The 19,650-nt window shown below is 41.5% G+C and overlaps 1 protein-coding gene across 1 annotated transcript in view; it reads right to left on the reverse strand.

Moving 5' to 3' along the window:
* The window catches only part of LOC126471570 (serine proteinase stubble-like), a 368,010-nt gene that overhangs the window by 327,152 nt on the left and 21,208 nt on the right, over positions 1-19,650 (reverse strand). The window contains exon 2 of the mRNA XM_050099795.1: positions 92-195. Coding sequence (XP_049955752.1) covers positions 92-188 — 97 coding nt within the window. The 5' untranslated portion in view covers positions 189-195. The remainder of the gene's footprint in view (positions 1-91; positions 196-19,650) is intronic.

Genomic DNA, 19,650 nt, shown 5'->3' on the forward strand with positions numbered 1-19,650 from the left:
GAAGGAATAACGGACAATAGTTGAAGAAAAATGATTATATTTCTCAATATGGGTCTTGAGCTTTATCTGTTTGAGGTTATTAGTCACTTACCCAGCACGATGTCGGCCACGCCCCCAGCTTGGACGTCTGCTATGCGTGTGGAGAATATTAGCGCCATCCACCAGCATATCGTCGCGCTGCACCGCATCTCCAACCTGAAAGCACACCGCTTTCTTTCTTATACAATGTTTTGGAAACTCTTACCTACGTTCAGTGATTAAATACTAAAATACTGCACGATAGTTCTTGCGTGTTTATAAAATTACTATCACTGAAATTTATTTATTTATTGCTTGTTTAGCCTGACCAGATCAGGGCCATATGGCCCTCTCTTAATCTGACCAGGAACAATATAAACAAAGAAATATTACATAACAAACACAATAATAATAATTTACATTTTAATAAAAATAATAGTTGGGAGTGATAATAATAATAGTATTGTATTGTATATATTGTATGTTAATCGGGACCTAGAAACGACGGAGAGGCTCCGTGCCCGCCGCAGCCGCAGTGGTCCACAACCCCACGACGACTACCGCAGTCCACTTCACCCCTCCGCCGCCCCACACCGAACTCAGGGTTATTGTGCGGTTTGGGCCCCGGTGGACCCCCCAGGGAACGTCTCACACCAGACGAGTGTAACCCCTATGTTTGCGTGGTAGAGTAATGGTGGTGTACGCGTACGTGGAGAACTTGTTTGTGCAGCAATCGCCGACATAGTGTAACTGAGACAGAATCCGCCGGGCGGATTCGTGCCGGGGACCAGGCGCTCCTTCCCGCCCGGAAAGCCGTACGGTAGACCGCACGGCCAACCGGGCGGGCTATAATAGTAGTAACACTCATAATGACGAAAATATGGAGGAACTAAGAATGATATTGATTAGTTATTACATAAAAATCTCAGTGATGGTAATTTGCATAATTATTAATACGTAATAATTGGCGATGATAATAATAATAATAATAAATAATAAATAATTGGGCACTAATAATGGTATTGATTTGTTTAGCATATTTGAAGTCATGTTTGGCATTAGAAGAAGTGGATGGGACAATGAAAGTGGAGAAGATTGAAATGAAAGTGACGATGGCTGCTAGGAAAAAGGGAATTTTAATAGAGGACTCTGTAGACAATGGGAGGGAGAAGTGGTAGTGGGGGTGGGGGGGGGGGGGGGGAGGGCTGACGAGAGTGAACTTCAGAAGAGATAGCTATTGTGATAGAAGGTGGGCCATTAGCTGTCTTTTGAAGTTTGAATGGAATTTAATGTCTCTAATATTTTGAGGCGACTTGTCCCAAAGTCGGGTTCTTGATGCAGAAAATGATTTGAAGAACGCGGCAGTGTTGTTTAGTGGCACAAACGGGAGTTTATTTTGTTGTGGACGTGCATTTCTGATGTGTTGACTCGCTTTAACTTATAATTAATTTTGCTTTTCACAGTTTATTACGGCGAAGACACATAGAGCTGTAATGAAGAATACCCTTAAATGTTCAAATGTGTGTGAATTCCTAAGGGACCAAAGTGCTGAGGTCATCGGTCCCTAGACTTACACACTGCTTAAACTAACTTAAACTAACTTATGCCAAGAACAACACACACACCCATGCCCGAGGGTGGACTCGAACCTCCTGCGGGAGAGGCCACGCAATCCGGACAAGGCGCCCCAGACCGCGCGGCCACTCCGCGCGGCAAATAGCCTTATAATTGTTGTTGCATCAGGTGTAAGTCCTTCTTTGGAGCATGTCTACAGGGAGAATTCTCTGAAACCTCTAGTAGTCCTCTTATGGCGTTCTATAGATTCTAAGCAGACAACTTCCAAAGGGATTCTCGGTTTTTCACATATGACTTACGATAGTGACATTACAAAGAGAACTAAGAAGATCTGTCTGTCAGTTAGCGAAGTTATGTCAACAAACCTTGATCTGTCAGAGGTATGTCCATACCGAATCTTCTGACAGCCCATCGTTTCGTTGTTCCTACAAATACTTTTTTACTTCTATATCCTCCGGATTCTATTAATCATGAATCATCAACGTATTTGTTTTGTGAGATTTAATGAACAAATAAAAACCTCTACATGAATTATCTATCACGCCAGGAGCAGATAACAGTGTAATCGTGACCACCGAATTCTCACAGTGGAAGGAAATTCTTCATTTGAGGGGAAAAAATTGTTATTCTCCACAATGACTCTCGTGTAAAAAGAAGTACTTTCACGCTTGATAATCTAAATCGTAATCAAAAAAATTCTTAGACTAATATTATTCCTAGCAAGTCGACGCAGTAACTACGGTGGCAGCTTGAACTAACAACTGGGTTCAACACATCTGCATTCGACTCGTCAGCTGTGAGCAAGCGATGTTGAACATTGGGCATGCGGCCGTGGTATGTTAGCGTTGTAGTGTCACGAATAGCAATGAAACAACTTTTTTAATTTAGTGTTCAAGACAGTCTTCGGTATGTTTGAAAAAAGAAAAAAGTGTTTGTAAAGTTTGTCCCGCACATCTAGACTCCCGAATAAAAGCAATGACGCGTGGACGCCTGCCGCGACGTGATTGGAATGCAAATCGCGGACAACCCCTTTACTGAAGAAAATCATCGTCACAGATAACGAGACTTAGTGTTCGTAATACGAACGTACCACAAACCGACAAAATGCACAAAGGGTTTCTGATGATTCGCCAATACAGAAGAAGATGCGAATACGAGGTTCAAATTGAATAGCATCCCAAATAAAGACATTTCTCTCACTGTCACATTATTGTATGAAGGTTCTGTGTCTTGTACTCAAGTATAAGATTACGTAGAACATCTGAAGCATTAAAACCACCGTCTTAAGTTTCCTCTAATTTTTTTTATAAATCCAGGCTCCAAACTTTCTGGACTGACGTGGTACATCTGGCACGTACATATTCCAAGGACACTCCTACCACATTGGTGGTGGGTCTCTAGTGTTTGCCTGACTTAATATGGGCAGAGAATCGACTTATTTACGTCTCTAACCTCTAGCTGAAGAAACAAAAATACACTGACGGAAAAAAACGCTGCACCAAAAAGTTATTAATGTAGAATAACGAAATTTCTGGAATACAGTTGTCTGGGTAACGTATTTAAGTGATTAACTCTGCAAATCACAGTTTAAGGTAAGTGCGAGATAAGCCATTGCAAATTTGAAATGCTGGTACATTAATAGCCGGTGTAACCGCCAGAATGTTGTATTAAACATACGTGCAATGTATTGTACAATTGTTGGATGTTAGTTAGCGGGTCGGTGTTCCATGCCTGTTGCACATGGTCGGTCAGTACAGCGGCGGTTAATACTGTTTGGGGATGACGCTGGAGTTGTCGTTCGATGATGTCCCATATGTGCTCTTTGGGCGCTAATGACCATAGAAGTTTTGCGCCCTAAACCCACAAAAAACAAAAACCATATGTGCTCCATTGGAGACTGGTCTAGTGATCGAGCAGCCCAAAGCAACACGTCGACACACTGTAGAGCACGATGGGTGACAACAGTGGTATGTGGGCGAGCGTTATCCTGTTGGAAAACATCCCATGGAATGCTGTTCATGAATGGCAGCACAGCAAGTCAGATCATCAGACTGACGTACAAATGGTTCAGATGGTTCTGAGCACTATGGGACTTAACATCTAAGGTCATCAGTCCGCTAGACTTAGAAGTACTTAAACCTAATTAACCTAAGGACATCACACACATCCATGCCCGAGGCAGGGTTCGAATCTGCGACCGTAGCGGTCGCGCGGTTCCAGACTGAAGCGCCTAGAACCGATCGGTCAGAACGGCCGGCACTGAGGTACAAATTTTCAGCGAGGGTACGTGGGGCAACCAAGTTAGTGCTCCTGCTGTCATACGATATTGCACCCTAGACCAAAACGCCAGGTGTAGGTTCAGTGCGTTTAGGACGCAGACAGGTTGGTTGCAGGCCCTCAACTGGCCTCCTTTTAACAAACACACGGCCATTACTAGCACCGTGTCAGAACCACCTTGTATCGGAAAACACAACAGAGATCCACTCAGCCTACCATTGAGCTCTCACTCGTACCACCGAATTGGCAAATGACGGCTGATTGGGGTCAGTGGAATGCACGTTACAGGGCGTCTGGCTTAGAACTGTCCATGAAGTAACAGATTTGTAACAGTTCGTTGGGTAATTTTGGTGCCAGCTGATGCTCAGATTGCTGCTAGAGATACAGTACGATGCGCCAGAACCGTACGCCGGTAGTGCTACGTGACCCCCCAGGAGCCCGGTCTTTTTGCAATCGTACATTCTCGTGACCGCTGCTGCCAGCAACCACGTACATGGCTGCATTCCTGCCAAGTCTTTCTGCAGTATCGCAGAAGGAACACCCAGCTTCTCATAGTCCTATTACTGGACCTTGTTCAAACTCAGTGAGGTGCTGTTGCTGGCGTCTTTGTCGCCTTAAGGGGACTTGTATGTGAATAACTAAAAAAATCGAGTTTTAGTTTTTATCTTAAAAAATTCTCTGTAGTTTCCTGAACGAGAAAAAGTTTAATTCCAGGAAAATGGACCACAGAAAGTACCAAACATAGAGGAATTTAAAAGTAGCTGCACGCACCACGAAGTCCCCATGGCACACAATCAGATCCATTAAAAATAAAGTTTTGCTCTTATTTGATTCGTTTTTATGACTTTTTCGTCCCTTAAGTCAGCTAACCTGCGAAAGCTTTTCAGCTGTTTATCTTTTGTTTATACAGAGAGTTTAGCGATTGTATGCCGTTGTTGTGGCGCGAATATTTTGTTTACAGCGATGTGAGTTTCCTATTGTGTGCATGAGTTTCTCATCCCACTTGAAAGCAATGGGAAGAATTAAGAAGTTCGGTATTAAACAACGTAAATTTTATGGAAATCGGTTCACCTAACGCATTAACTCTGCTAATACTGAAGTGAAACGTGATACAACACTTGAATCAGCTTCAACTACTCCAAGTGCTTCGAAGCTAAAACTGGAATATTTGGACAATGAGCTTGACAGTGTTAATGCTGATAATAGAGACACGCAAACTATTGATTCAGCTTGTGTTATTGTTGAACGCCCTGCTCTATCTGAACCAGTAAACAAAGCTTTGCAGTGTAAGGAACGTGGCAATAGTTGTGGTGATGTAGTTGAGGAGATACGTGCTAGAAGAGGTTGTGCATCAAAATTAAGAATTGTGCGTAATTTTTGTGATTTAAGTGAATATGGCTATACTTGTGGAGTAACTAAACACAGAGCGTATAACACAAATATTTAACTTGCTTATGCTATAAGGTATATAGGCAACGGATACAGAAGGGCACAAATTTTCTGTGCTCTTATGGTCTTACTCCCCCTACAAGATTTAACATGTACAATAGAATTATTCTACAGACTTCAGAAGAAGTAGCAAATGATAGTATGAAAAATGCTGTTCAGGAAAGTGTAGATTGAATGATAGCAATGCACGTATGATTGCAGCCCTGTATGCATACTGGCAACGAAGAAGCATCAGTTCCCTAAATGGAGTAGTGGCAGCTACTACCTTGGACACTGGTAAAGTCATTGATGTGGAATGTATTACCAAGTACTGTCATGTATGTACTAGTGGAACTGAAAATCTTGAATGTTTGATTAATTTTAGTGGTTATAATGAAGGGATGGAATCTGAAGGTGTTGTGAAGATATTTCACAGGTCAGTGGAGAAATGTGGTGTGATGAATACATCTTACATAGGGGTTGGAGAGTCAAAGGGGTACCAAAATGATTGTGAATGCAAACCTTATGTTGACACAAAAATTGAAAAACTGGAATGTGTTGGACATGTACAGAAAAGGTTAGCGAAAGAAATCAGATGATGATAAGTGCATTAGTGGACGTGGTCGGCTTATAGACGAAAAAATAGACAAGTTGCAGTATTATTATCGACAAGCTATAACAAAAAATAATACTGGCGCTGAGGAATGAAAAAGGCAGTATGGGCTACCTTCTTTCATAAATCCTCCACAGATGACAACCCACGTCATGCACTCTGCCCACCAGGCTGTGAATCATGGTGTGGCTACCAGAGAACTGTTACTGAACGTGAGACCTACCACCAAAAACATCCTTTGCCATTTGCTATAATGGAAGTTATAAAACCTATACACAGGGATCTTAGTGACTCAATGTTAACTTGGTAGGACTCAAAATCCAAATGAATATTTCAACAATTGTGTATGGGAACGGATACCAAACACTGTTCTAGTGTTTGAAAATAGGTGTGCTAGATGCTGTTCTATGTTTCAATGAAGGTTTAGTGTCAAAGCGTAATGTTATGGGACGGATGGGAGTGCCTGGTGGACTAAATAGGTATGGAGTTCTAATAGCCATTGACTGAAGGAGACTCTTCGAAGCAGGAAAATCAGTGTTGGAAGCCACCAAAGAAACAAGAATCAGAGGAAGAAGTGTGAAAAAGAGAAGGGAGGAAGGAAGAATAACACAGGAAACAAGATGAATGTGGACCTGGGATGCATTAGTGCCATGCAAGTTTAATAGAAAAAGCGAGTTTTAATTTTAACTTAAATTTCCCGAAAGTTAAATTATTTCATGTTCTGGTACTTTGGCTAAAAACTATTAAAGATATAGAGCTGAAATACTGTATACTACTTAAAACATGCTTAACTAAAAAGTAGATTACTCTCGTGGCTTAACTTTGAAACTAAATTGAGGTTTTGAAGAAAACCCATGAATTCATCTCCAAAATTTTTCATAATCATATTTAAATATTTCTTGTACCACACCTTATGACAGCACCATCTTTTCAGTAGCCTGCTTTAAAGATAATAGTGTAAAGAACTTACAGGAAAAAAATAACCTTCTAATTTGTTGGTATTTTGAGTAATATGTACCTATGATGAACATAAATAATTAGCATGGTTCATTTCACTTGCAATAAAAAATACAATCAAACAAAGTGTGACAACTAAAGCTGAGGTACATACATAAAAATGTTCCCAAAAGATGTCTTAAAAGATGGTAAGCATTATATGGGCTTACAAATCTTATTCTTTGAGTTACACTGTTTAGAAAACTGACAATTTTGCAAGGATTCCCCTGGCATACACGGACCAATCCCCTTAAAGGCATTCCTGACTAACATCAGCCAGCCACGTCCAATCTCTGAGGAAACTAACGTTCACGACCGTTACAGCTTGTATTTCCCGCAGACTTTATTTGTATTCTCATAGTGGCACTATTAGCACCACTCATACGCAACTGGTGCGAAATTTGAACAGACACCATCTTTCAGATGTAGGAACACGCATACCAACTTTCGTTTATGTCACACAACTCATTCTTGGTATTTCGTTTTTATTTTGCCATCGGTTTTTACAAGAACAATGCTATTATTCTCTACAGTCAAGTAGTATAAGCAGAACCGAAAATGCCCTTTCAATTTTCGTTTTTAGTAAACAATAGCCGAAATAAAAAAGAAATTCTCTGCTCGATGGAATTGGTGGTGGATTTCGTAGAACAGTTTAATTCTCATGATGACCATTAGCAAGAAGATATTACAGCGTTTGTTAGACGAAGTTTGCCATCGCGGAAGGAACCGTTGACCTATAAGTATGTAGGTGAACGAAGGAGTACATAAATCAGAGTGGCTGGAACGGGTTTTGAACTTGTTTCCAGACGGTAGGCTGTCCAGTGGCTAAGGACTGCAATATCTCGCGTTGTGCATCCTCACTGCCCGATTTTCTTTAATTAACGGCGAAGATGAACTTAAGTAGCTGAAAGTCGGAGCAATGCAATCTTTAGTCCCTTAAGTCATGGAAAAGAATTAAACGCATCTTTTTACAAGATTACCTTGTAGTAATCATATTCCCACAAAAAACTTCGAGGAAACACTGAATGAATGCGAACTTTCCACAATCACCTAGAAAATAAGAGTAACAGATACAGAGCTCTCCAGAAGCTAGTCGTCCCAGCACATCATGATTAAGTGACTCATTTGATTTGGAAAAATGGAAAAAATTATTGGCTCTAGTCCTTCTATTTTTTTGTTTTTAATATTAAACAAGAAAAACACTTCCTAATGTTCTGCAAAATTATATTTATTTCGTCATGAATTCTATTTCTGCTTCTCAGGCCATTATCAGGTGGCAACTGAACGTCGTAAAAACAAATAAACATGATGTGCGACTTACACAGATATTATTTGTACAGAAAATACAAAAATGACGCAGTGTTTACATAGTAAAATATCACAGTAACTACATTAACTAAAATGAGGGATGAACAAAGTAATCTCCACATAAAAACTTTTTAATTTATGTAATTATTTTGTAATTTTTTTTATCTTCTGTGCAAATAATATCTGTGTGAGTCGCACAACATGTTTATCTGTGTTTGCGACATTCAGTTGTCACCTGAAGATGGCCTGAGAAGCCGAAAGCCAGTTCGTGACCAAATAAATATAATTGTGCAGATTATTAGGAAGTGTTTTCCTTTTTAATATTATTATCATGTTCTTTGAAGCACCGATGGAAAATTCAGCTTATTTTATAGTTTTATTCGTTTTCTTTTTCGAGATAAAAATTCCTCTCTTTGTGTTTCTGATTAATGAATATTTAAAGCAGTAAACAACGGAAATAAGTGTACAAAGCACTCGAGGAATGACCAAAGTATAAGCATCTGAAGTTTATGGTGATTCAGTATAAATATTTAGTGCAGGAGGAACATTAATACAAAACGGATTTATTAAGTGACATACAGGATGACAATGAAAAAATAGCAAAAATGGAACAATGTTGTAAGTGCTCTACGTCACAAAATGGAGAATAGCAAGCCAGAAAAAACTATGGGTTTATCAGAAGTCACTCCGTAATGTGCAGGTTACTGACTAGCCGTGTCACTAAAGGCATGAAAGAAAATACTCTAAACGGAAAAGGGTCTTCACTTCCATGTTAGAATTAATTTTTACGAGTTTCTCTGGTTCGTTAAGCATGGAAATTACACAGATCAAAACGTACCACAAATCACATAAAACTATTTCGTACACGAATTTTTGAGAATGCTCTGTTGGTGACGTCAGATTAAGCTGTTGGTCTACGTGACAACTATAGTAGTTTGTTTGTTTGTTTTTTGCAATATTTTGTTGATGTTGGGCCAGCAATCCTTTTATTTCATGAAATATATATTATTATTACAAATCCGCCACAGTTGCACTACATATATTCTGGTGACTATTTTCGAGCCGGCTGGTTCATTCTCAAGTATGACCTACTGAGGCTCACTGAAAGTACCTAATCTTAATAACCAAGATCAGGCACTTTAAGGGCACCCTCAATATGTCAGACTTGAGAATGAACCAGTCGATTGGAAACCAGTCGCCAAAGTATATATACTTCAACTGTGACAGATTTGTAACAGACATTTCATACAGTAGTTGTTTTCAAATTCGCCGAAGCTAATTTTACAAGCAACTCACATGATTACTTTTGTTGGCATACGACTCACTTCAGTACCTTACTTGCACGTAGCACCAACCGTTTAGACGACTGCTAAGGGTTTGGCGACTTCATAACTGTTTAAAAATGTACTTCAGTGTCTTGGTACCGGGACAGAACAATAAAAGTGAACGCGAATGAGGAGTTGCACGGATTCGTATACGGTGATAGCCGTGCCGCTCAATGTTTGTCTCTGTACAGATTTTCAAACGAAAAGCGTCTCGACTGCAGGACATTCTAAACAATTCATCGTTGTCATCGGGAGCAGTTTAATAGACATAATGAAAAAACGACACATATGACAAAATTTGGCGTTCATCACAATTCTGTATGTAACAATAATTATTGTTTTCCATGTTTAAATGATCAGTATCATCCTGATTCGAGCAATGCTCCGTAGGTAACACTTTATACTTACCACAAATGTAGATACAGCAATAGAAATAAAATGACTACACTGATTTTATTGAAAGTGCTTGTATATCCTTTTTTATTTCCGATGTTCTTACGAGAACATTTTTTTCTCTTTTTTTCTGGATAAATATTATGAAAATAATTAATGAATTATTAAATATCCATAATTTGAGCAATCATAATATCTATGTTGTTAGAATTACGTGGAAATAGAAAAATAAGTAGCAGCAAGGTGATTCGATATAAAGACCTCGGGCTTCTGGAACAAAGCGCTCACTCTCTCGGCTTTACACTCCTGGCATACCAGCAAACATACGAAGTACACTATTTGATCAAAAGTATCCGGACACCCACCAGAACATATGTTTTTCATATTGTGCTGCCATCTACTGCCAGGTACTACATATCAGCGACCTCAGTAGTCATTATATATCGTGCGAGAGCAGAATGGGGCGCTCCGCCCAACTCACGGACTTCGAACGTGGTCAGGTGATTGGGTGTCACTTGTGTCATACGTCTGTACGCGAGATTTCCACATTCTTAAACATCCCTCATGAACCATGGACCTTGCCGTTGGTGGGGAGGCTTGCGTGCCTCAGCGATACAGATAGCCGTACCGTAGGTGCAACCACACCGGAGGGGTATCTGTTGAGAGGCCAGACAAACATGTGGTTCCTGAAGAGGGGCAGCAGCCTTTTCAGTAGTTGCAGGGGCAACAGTCTGGATGATTGACTGATCTGGCCTTGTAACATTAACCAAAACGGCCTTGCTGTGCTGGTACTGCGAACGGCTGAAAGCAAGGGGAAACTACAGCCGTAATTTTTCCCGAGGGCATGCAGCTTTACTGTATGGTTGCATGGAGAGCTGTATCAAACCAGTCTCAGGACTGAAGACCACAACAACAACAAACATCCCTAGGTCCACTGTTTCCGTCGTGATAGTGAAGCGAAAACATGAAGGGACACGTACAGCACAAAAGCGTACAGGCCGACCTCGTCTGTTGACTGACAAGAGACCGCCGACGGTTGAAGATGGTCGTAACGTGTAATAGGCAGACATCTATCCAGACCATCACACAGGAATCCCAAACTGCATCAGGATCCACTGCAAGTACTATGACTGCTAGGCGGGAAGTGAGAAAACTTGGATTTCATGGTCCAGTGGCTGTCCATAAGCCACACATCACGCCGGTAAATGCCAAACGACGCCTCGCTTGGTGTAAGAAGCGTAAACATTGGACGCTTGAACAGTGGAAAAACGTTGTGTGGAGTGATGAATCATGGTACACCACTTGGCGATTCGATGTCAGGGTGTGGGTATGGTGAATGTCCGGTGAACGTCATCTGCCAGCGTATGTAGTGCCAACAGTAAAATTCGGAAGAGATTGTGTTATGGTGTGGTCGTGTTTTTCATGGAGGGGGCTTGCACCCCTTGTTGCTTTGCGTCACACTATCACAGCACAGGCCTACACTGATGTTTCAACAACCTTCTTGCTTACCACTGTTGAACAGCAGTTCGGGGATGGTGACTGCATCTTTTAACACGATCGAACACCTGTTCATAATGCACGACCTGTGGCGGAGTGGTTACACGACAGTAATATCCCTGTAATGGACTCTCCTACACAGAGACCTGACCTGAATCCTATAAAACACCTTTGGGATGTTTTGGAACGCCGACTTCGTGCCAAGCCTCACCGACCGACGTCGACACCTCTCCTTAGTGCAGCACTCGATGAAGAATGGGCTGCCATTCCCCAAGAAACCTTCCAGCATCTAACTGAACGTATGCCTGCGAGAATGGAAGCTGTCATCAAGGCTAAAGGTGGGCTAACACCATACTGAATTCAAGCATTACCGATGGAGGACTTCACGAAGTTGTACGTCATTTTCAGGTAAGTGCCCGGATATTTTTGATCACATATTGCACATAAGGGCGCTTAAAATTTTCAAAGTCGATTTTCTCCAAAATGGTTGAGAGTTGCGTCTCCCTATTTACATATGTTGAAGTCCTAGTCCTGCCCTACACACCCTGTCAGTACGAATCAAATCGGTGAGAGGACATTCGTATGGTTCTCTTGTTACCGTAAGTCATGTAGCTGCAGCATGTAATGTTGAAGATATAACTGTCTGGTGACTGTTATATGATAACCGGCTCAATTCACACAATTTATAGTGTGTGCAATCACTATCAGCAACTGATTATCCTTGCATGAGTGCTCATCTGCGGACGATTTATTCAATAAAGTGTCATGACTTATTTTCCTGCAACTGTCTAGTTTACGGATGAGGCTTTATTTCAGTGTAATTGGCAGGTATGTGCTGACGTGAATTCCCACGCAACTCTTGAAGCACATCAACAAAAAATATTATCCATCGAAGTTTTCCCCGGAATTGTTGGAGATTGTTTGATTGGGCCCGATGTTCTTTCACCCAGACTTAACAGATCAGTTTACTATGCTTTCTTTGATAATACCCTACTTGCTCTAGAAGCTTTTTTCATTTACCATAACATTGAAATACGTATTTCATGCATTATGGAGCTTCCCCCACATTTCAGTGTTAATGCGCCTTGATTAATGGATAACATAATCCGTGGAAGACGGCTAGGAAACAGTGGAGCATTTAAGTGTCACCTTCACTCTCCGGATCTAAATACACTAGGCTTTATTTATGGGGGCATTTGAAAGTTTTTGTACAACAAACACTAATATAAGATGCAGAGAGTTTTCATGCAAAACCTTGATCACTAGATGTCACGAGAGGCAGATCCGCCAGCATAAAAGGAGGCCAGACGTATTATGTTCTCAGTAGAGAAGCAGTAACAGCAGAAAGAGTCACTCAGGAGAGTTCAGTGACTTTGTACGTGAATATTATATATGAAGATAGTATCTTTCTCGAAAGAACAGATAACATTGATGACCGTGCAGCTTCTCTAAAATGAAATGATAATTAAATCGACACCCTAGCTGCAAACAGGCGTTGATATACATCGTAGGGACAAGTTGAAAACGTGTGCCTCGACTGGGACTCGAACTCGGGACCTCCTGCTTACATGGCAGACTTTTTTTTTTTTTTAATCTCATTTCGTTCATTTTCGTTCGTTGCATCTGCTCGGGGCGGATGTCGCAAGACATCCGTTTCAGTTCGTCGTTGATCCATTAACTCAGTTTTTTTATTACCGAACACGCAGAGCTACCGTGCCAGCGTCCATCTGAGCCACTGAGGGCACAGAGTATAGTGTGCCTGCAGGGACTTATCCCTTTCACGCTCCCCGTAAGACCCACATTCCCAACATGTCCACACCACTACATTCGTAGTGCGCCTAATAGATCTTTGCCAATCACACTCATTACTCGTGGCAGGTTAATCTCCCAAGTCCCGTATGAGTTGAGCATAGCGTGTGCGTTCGTACAAGAAGGTCAATGGCCGGGTAGCCATATTTTAACTATATATGAAGATAGTATCCGTTCCTGAAAGAACAGATACCATTGATGACCGTGTAGCTTCTCTAGAGTGAAATGATAATTAAATCGACACCCTAGCTGCAAACAGGCGTTGATATACATCATAGGGACATGTTGAAAATGTGTGCCTCGACCGGGACTCGAACCCGGTGGCTCAGATGGATAGAGCGTCTCTCATGTAAGCAGGAGATCCCGGGTTCGAGTCCCGGTCGAGGCACACATTTTTAACATGTCCCTATAATGTATATCAAGGCCCGTTTGCAGCTAGGGTGTCGATTTAATTATCATTTCATAAGTCAACATAACCTGAGAAAGGAATCCATCAGCCACATTTTAACTCCTCTACGATTGTCTGCGTCGATTGTTGGTGATGTGGCTGTGAAATGGAAACGTGAAGGAACAGCCACAAATAAACCAAGACCAGGCAGATCTCATGTAATGACGGACAGGGACCGTCCAGCATTGCGGAGTGTGTTTGTAAGAAGTCACATGAAATTAGCGGAAGGAATCACTCGTGAGTTACAAAGTGCTACCAGCAGACCAGCTATAACAATAAGTGGGCGTAGAGATTTTTAAAAATGCGGTACAATGATCGAATAGCTCCTTATCAACCACATATTTGTGTATTCAATGCTAAGCGACGCCTGAGGAGGTGTAAAGAGCGACACCACTCGACAGCGGATGACCGAAAATGAGTGGTCTGGAGTGATAAACCAAGCTCCGGTCTTGTCAGCTTCCGGTTACTATGCATACAAGCAGAATTTATTTGGGTTTTTTGGAAGTTTGGCCGCCGGAGTGGCCGTACGGTTCTAGGCGCTACAGTCTGGAACCGAGCGACCGCTCCGGTCGCAGGTTCGAATCCTGCCTCCGGCATGGATGTGTGTGATGTCCTTAGGTTAGTTAGGTTTAATTAGTTCTAAGTTCTAGGCGACTGATGACCTCAGAAGTTAAGTCGATAGTGCTCAGAGCCATTTTGGAAGTTTTTTGATAAGATTTTGCTTCAGTTGTTGTTGAAGGTTTTACACAGTGACTGTTTGACAGACAAATGTGTTTCATTTATTATTTGCTATCTGCAACTCTAAGCGTCGTTTTACGACCTTTTTCGGTAGTTGCTGTTTTTTAGACGTTTCCTCACAGAGACTATTTAACACAGAGTATGCTTCCCATCATGAGCAGTTTCATTAAGTGCATATGTATCCAGTGCTTGGTCAGCCACAGTTCTTCTACATGCTCTTGCATAGAACTAAATGTTTCAAATTCTTCATTAAGGTATGACACTACAGCATCTTCATTTAGTTTGCTGAATATGTAAATCTTTCTGCTTGCATTAGCTACCCTTTTTACTTCGACTGTAGCTACAACCATCTCGTGGTGATTGATACCAATTTCAACATGAGAAATCTCCATGAGGTCTAGTCTGTTTTTTGCCATTAGTTCCGATATATTTCCATCGTCAGTGGGCTTACGAAGAAACTGGCGTAGACAGTTTCTGAAGAAGACACATTATTATTTTACGGGATCTGTTGTCACAGCCACCACTTACAAATCCCGATCAATTGTTGTAGGATTAAATTCTCCTCCACTAATGACAGAGTGACTGAGCAACATACGTATTAGCCAAATCCGATTTTTTCAAAGTTTTCGGTTTCAAATGGTTCAAATGGCTCTGAGCAGTATGGGACTTAACTTCTGAGGTCACCAGTCCCCTATAACTTAGAACTACTTAAACCTAACTAACGTAAGGACATCACACACATCCATGCCCGAGGCAGGATTCGAACCTGCGACCGTAGCGGCCGCGCGGTACCAAGACTGTAGCGCCTAGAACCGCTCGGCCACACCGGCCGGCTTTTCAGTTTCATTTGGGGATGAATCTGGTGATAGAAAGAAAAATACAATTACAGATTTATGCCCATCCTTATCGCCAAGTCTTATTCGAACAATTTCGCATGTAGTTTTAAGTTTTATCTTTGTGGATTTGGTTTTCCCGTCTATTGTGACAAGTACACCACTTCCACTTCCCATTAGCCTCTTATTTCTGTATACCTTTAGAGTCACTCCAAACGTCTCACTGTTATCAATTTCGGATTTTAGCCATGTTTCTGTTCATAATAGTTATTAGAATCTTACACTAATACTTCAGGGTCTCCTACAGCTGTTATTATCTTGACCGGGTGAAGAGTTACGTAATCGAAAAAATCGTTGTCCACACAGATTCAGCACTGGGAAGCAGTCCCCTATGTGTAGTGCTCACCTACCTCATTGAGGGGAACCCCACAATTTTCAAATCTTAGAAAGTCACAACCTAGCTTGTCACAGAATCCTCGAAATCATTGGTGCAAGCCTTCCACTTGACTTAGAATCATGGGAACACGATCATTTCTGGCACAATGCTGCAGAGTATGAGCCATGTCAAAATCCGTTACTACCATTTGCTTAAAGCGTATCATTATTCGCCTTACGTTAGAGTTGCCGACTATGACATTTCACACGGAATGCTAGCCCCTGAGTCGGGCGTGGGCGTGTCATAGTGTCAGTGTATGACCGCCAACTCAAGCGACTCTGTCAAAAGGGCTTGGCTAGCCGCCTGAAGTCGAGTTCCACAGGCTTGGGGAGCTCCCACTAAGAAAGATGGCAGCTGGGCTATTGTATTTTTAATACATACGGATACTATAGGCACCAACCGAGTTACTGCAACACACGACATCTCATATTAAAGAGCTTGTTGCAATGGATAATTCATTGTCATATGTACGTGGAGTAAATACAAGTAAACAAATTAACCCTCGCAGTACCAGTGGGGTAGGCGGTGCAGGTATTTTGTGACCACATTTTGAACATATTGTTACCTAGCTATGTACTCTGCTGTTATTGTTGCCGTTGTGGCCTTCAGTCTGAAGACTTGTTTGATGCAGCGCTTCAGGCTAATCTGTTCCGTGCAAGCCTCTTCATCTCCGAATAACTACTGCAACGTACAGTCATCTAAATCTACATCTACATCTACATCCATACTCCGCAAGCCACCTGATGGTGTATGGCGGAGGGTACTTTGAGTACCTCTATCGGTTCTCCCTTCTATTCCAGTCTCGTATTCTTCGTGGAAAGAAAGATTGTCGGTATGCCTCTGTGTGGGCTCTAATTTCTCTGATTTTATTCTCATGGTCTCTTCGCGAGATATACGTAGGAGGGAGCAATAGGAGCAATATGCTGCTTGACTCCTCGGTGAAGGTACGTTCCCGAAACTTCAACAAAAGCCCGTACCGAGCTACTGAGTGTCTCTCTTGCAGATTCTTCCACTGGAGTTTATCTATCAACTCCGTAACGCTTTCGTGATTACTAAATGATCCTGTAACGAAGCGCGCTGCTCTCCGTTGGATCTTCTCTATCTCTTCTATCAACCCTATCCGGTACGGATCCCACACCGGTGAGCAGTATTCAAGCAGTGGGCGAACAAGTGTACTGTAACCTGCTTCCTTTGTTTTCGGATTGCATTTCCTTAGGATTCTTCCAATGAATCTCAATCTGGCATCTGCTTTACCGACCATCAACTTTTTATGGTCATTCCATTTTAAATCACTTCTAATGTCTACTCCCAGATAATTTATGGAATTAACTGCTTCCGGTTGCTGACCTGCTATTTTGTAGCTAAATGATAAAGGATATTTCTTTCTATGTATACGCAGCACATTACACTTGTCTACATTGAGATTCAGTTGACCTTCCCTGCACCATGCGTCAATTCCTTGCAGATCCTCCTGCATTTCAGTACAATTTTCCATTGTTACAACCTTTCGATGTACTACAGAATCATCGACAAAAAGCCTCAGTGAACTTCCGATGTTATCCACACGGTCATTTATGTATATTGTGAATAGCAACGGTCCTACGACACTCCCCTGCGGCACACCTGAAATCACTCTTACTTCGGAAGACTTCTCTCCATTGAGAATGATATGCTGCGTTCTGTTATCTAGGAACTCTTCAATCCAATCACACAATTGGTCTGATAGTCCATATGCTCTTACTTTGTTCATTAAACGACTGTGGGGAACTGTATCAAACACCTTGCGGAAGTCAAGAAACACGGCATCTACCTGGGAACCCGTGTCTATGGCCCTCTGAGTCTCGTGGACGAATAGCGCGAGCTGGGTTTCACACGATCGTCTTTTTCGAAACCCATGCTGATTCCTACAGGGTAGATTTCTAGTCTCCAGAAAAGTCATTAAACTCGAACATAATACGTGTTCCAAAATTCTACAACTGATCGACGTGAGAGATATAGGTCTACAGTTCTGCACATCTGTTTGACGACCCTTCTTGAAAACGGGGATGACCTGTGCCCTTTTTCAATCCTTTGGAACGCTACGCTCTTCTAGAGACCTACGGTACACCCCTACAAGAAGGAGGGCAAGTTCCTTCGCGTACTCTGTGTAAAATCGAACTGTTATCCCATCAGGTCCAGCGGCCTTTCCTCTTTTGAGCATTTTTAATTGTTTTTCTATCCCTCTGTCATCTATTTCGATATCTACCATTTTGTCATCTGTGCGACAATCTAGAGAAGGAACTACAGTGCAGTCTTCTTCTGTGAAACAGCTTTGGAAAAAGACATTTAGTATTTCGGCCTTTAGTCTGTCATCCTCTGTTTCAGTACCATTTTGGTCACGCAGTGTCTGGACATTTTGTTTTGATCCACCTACCGCTTTGACATAAGACCAAAATTTCTTAGGATTTTCTGCAAGTCAGTACATAGAACTTTACTTACTGTATTCATCTCTAGGTCATCCTCTAAGATTTTTACCCCTCACACTTCCCTCCAACACTAAATTAGTATTCCTTTGATGTCGTAGAGTGTGTCCTACCAACCGATCCCTTCTTCCAGTCAGACTGCGCCATAAATTTTTTTTCTCCTCAGTTCCATTCAGTATCTCCTCATTAATTACGTGATCTACCCAACTAATCTTCAGCATTCTGTAGCACCACATTTCAGAAATTTCTGTCCTCTTCATGTCGAAACTGTTTATCGGTCACGTTCCACTTACATACAGTACATGGGTACACTCCATACTAACACGTCCAGAGAAAAACCTTCTAACACTTAAATCTATATTGAAATGATAATTAAATCAAGATCCTACGCTGTCGACAGGGGTTGATATACATCAACGGGGACAATTGAAAAAGTGTGACCCAACCGGGACTCGAACCCGGGATCTCCTGACAATATGGAAAACGCTCTATCCATCTGAGCCACCGAGGGCACAGAGGACAGTGCGACTGCAGGGATTTATCCCTTGCACGCTCCCCGTGAGAGACACATTCCCAACTTAATGTCAACACACTACATTCGTATTGCCCGTGCCCATTACACTCATTACTCGCGGCAGACAATGTTACCGAGTCCCATAAGAGTTCAAGCAATATGTGTGCATCGGCACAGAAGAAGAAGAAGGTCAATGGCTGGTTAGCCTTAACTATATGAAGATGGTATTTGTTCTTTCGGCATGTCTTCATATAAATCTATATTCATCTTGGTATAAATCTACATTGGATGTTAACGAATTTCTCTTTTTAGAAACGCTTTCTTGCCCCTGTTACTCTAAATTTTATATCCTCTCTACTTCAATCATCATCAGTTATTTTGCTATTCGAATAACAAAACTCATCTATTACTTTAAGTGTCTCGTTTCCAAACATAATTCCCTCAGCTTCGCCTAATTTAGTTCTACTACATTCCATTACGCTTGGTTTGCTTTTGTTGCTTTTTTTTCAGTATGGTTTCCTGCCTCTAGTTCCGAAGCATCTTTTTATTCAAGTCTCATATAGATGTGTACTACTGAAGTTTCCTTCATGCAGATGTTATTGGACTGTGCAGCTCTTTGTGTAGATATTCTACAATACCCTGTACTTTATGTAACGGGGATTTCAGTAAAGACTAATAGATGGCTCTTAGTTGTACTTCATTTACTTGACTACTTTGTATTTTCAAAAATACATTAAGCTCTTATCCTTTGAATTTTGTCTTTATAATTAACTGTTGTTTAATTCGATTATTTCTGTTATAATGCCTCAAATGGGCATAATTCACTGTCCGCGCTCGATAGGTGGCGCAACTTGTGTCTTGTTTCCCTCGCAGCGATGTAAGCCACTGGGCCGCTCAGTCTGACGTTGTTCATCGCAAGGAATACATACCAGAGGCTGGAACGTTTTTAATTTTTTATATTTGACTTGAGCAACCTGCTA

The sequence above is a fragment of the Schistocerca serialis genome, chromosome 3 (assembly GCF_023864345.2).
Source record: "Schistocerca serialis cubense isolate TAMUIC-IGC-003099 chromosome 3, iqSchSeri2.2, whole genome shotgun sequence".
NCBI lineage: Eukaryota > Metazoa > Arthropoda > Insecta > Orthoptera > Acrididae > Schistocerca > Schistocerca serialis.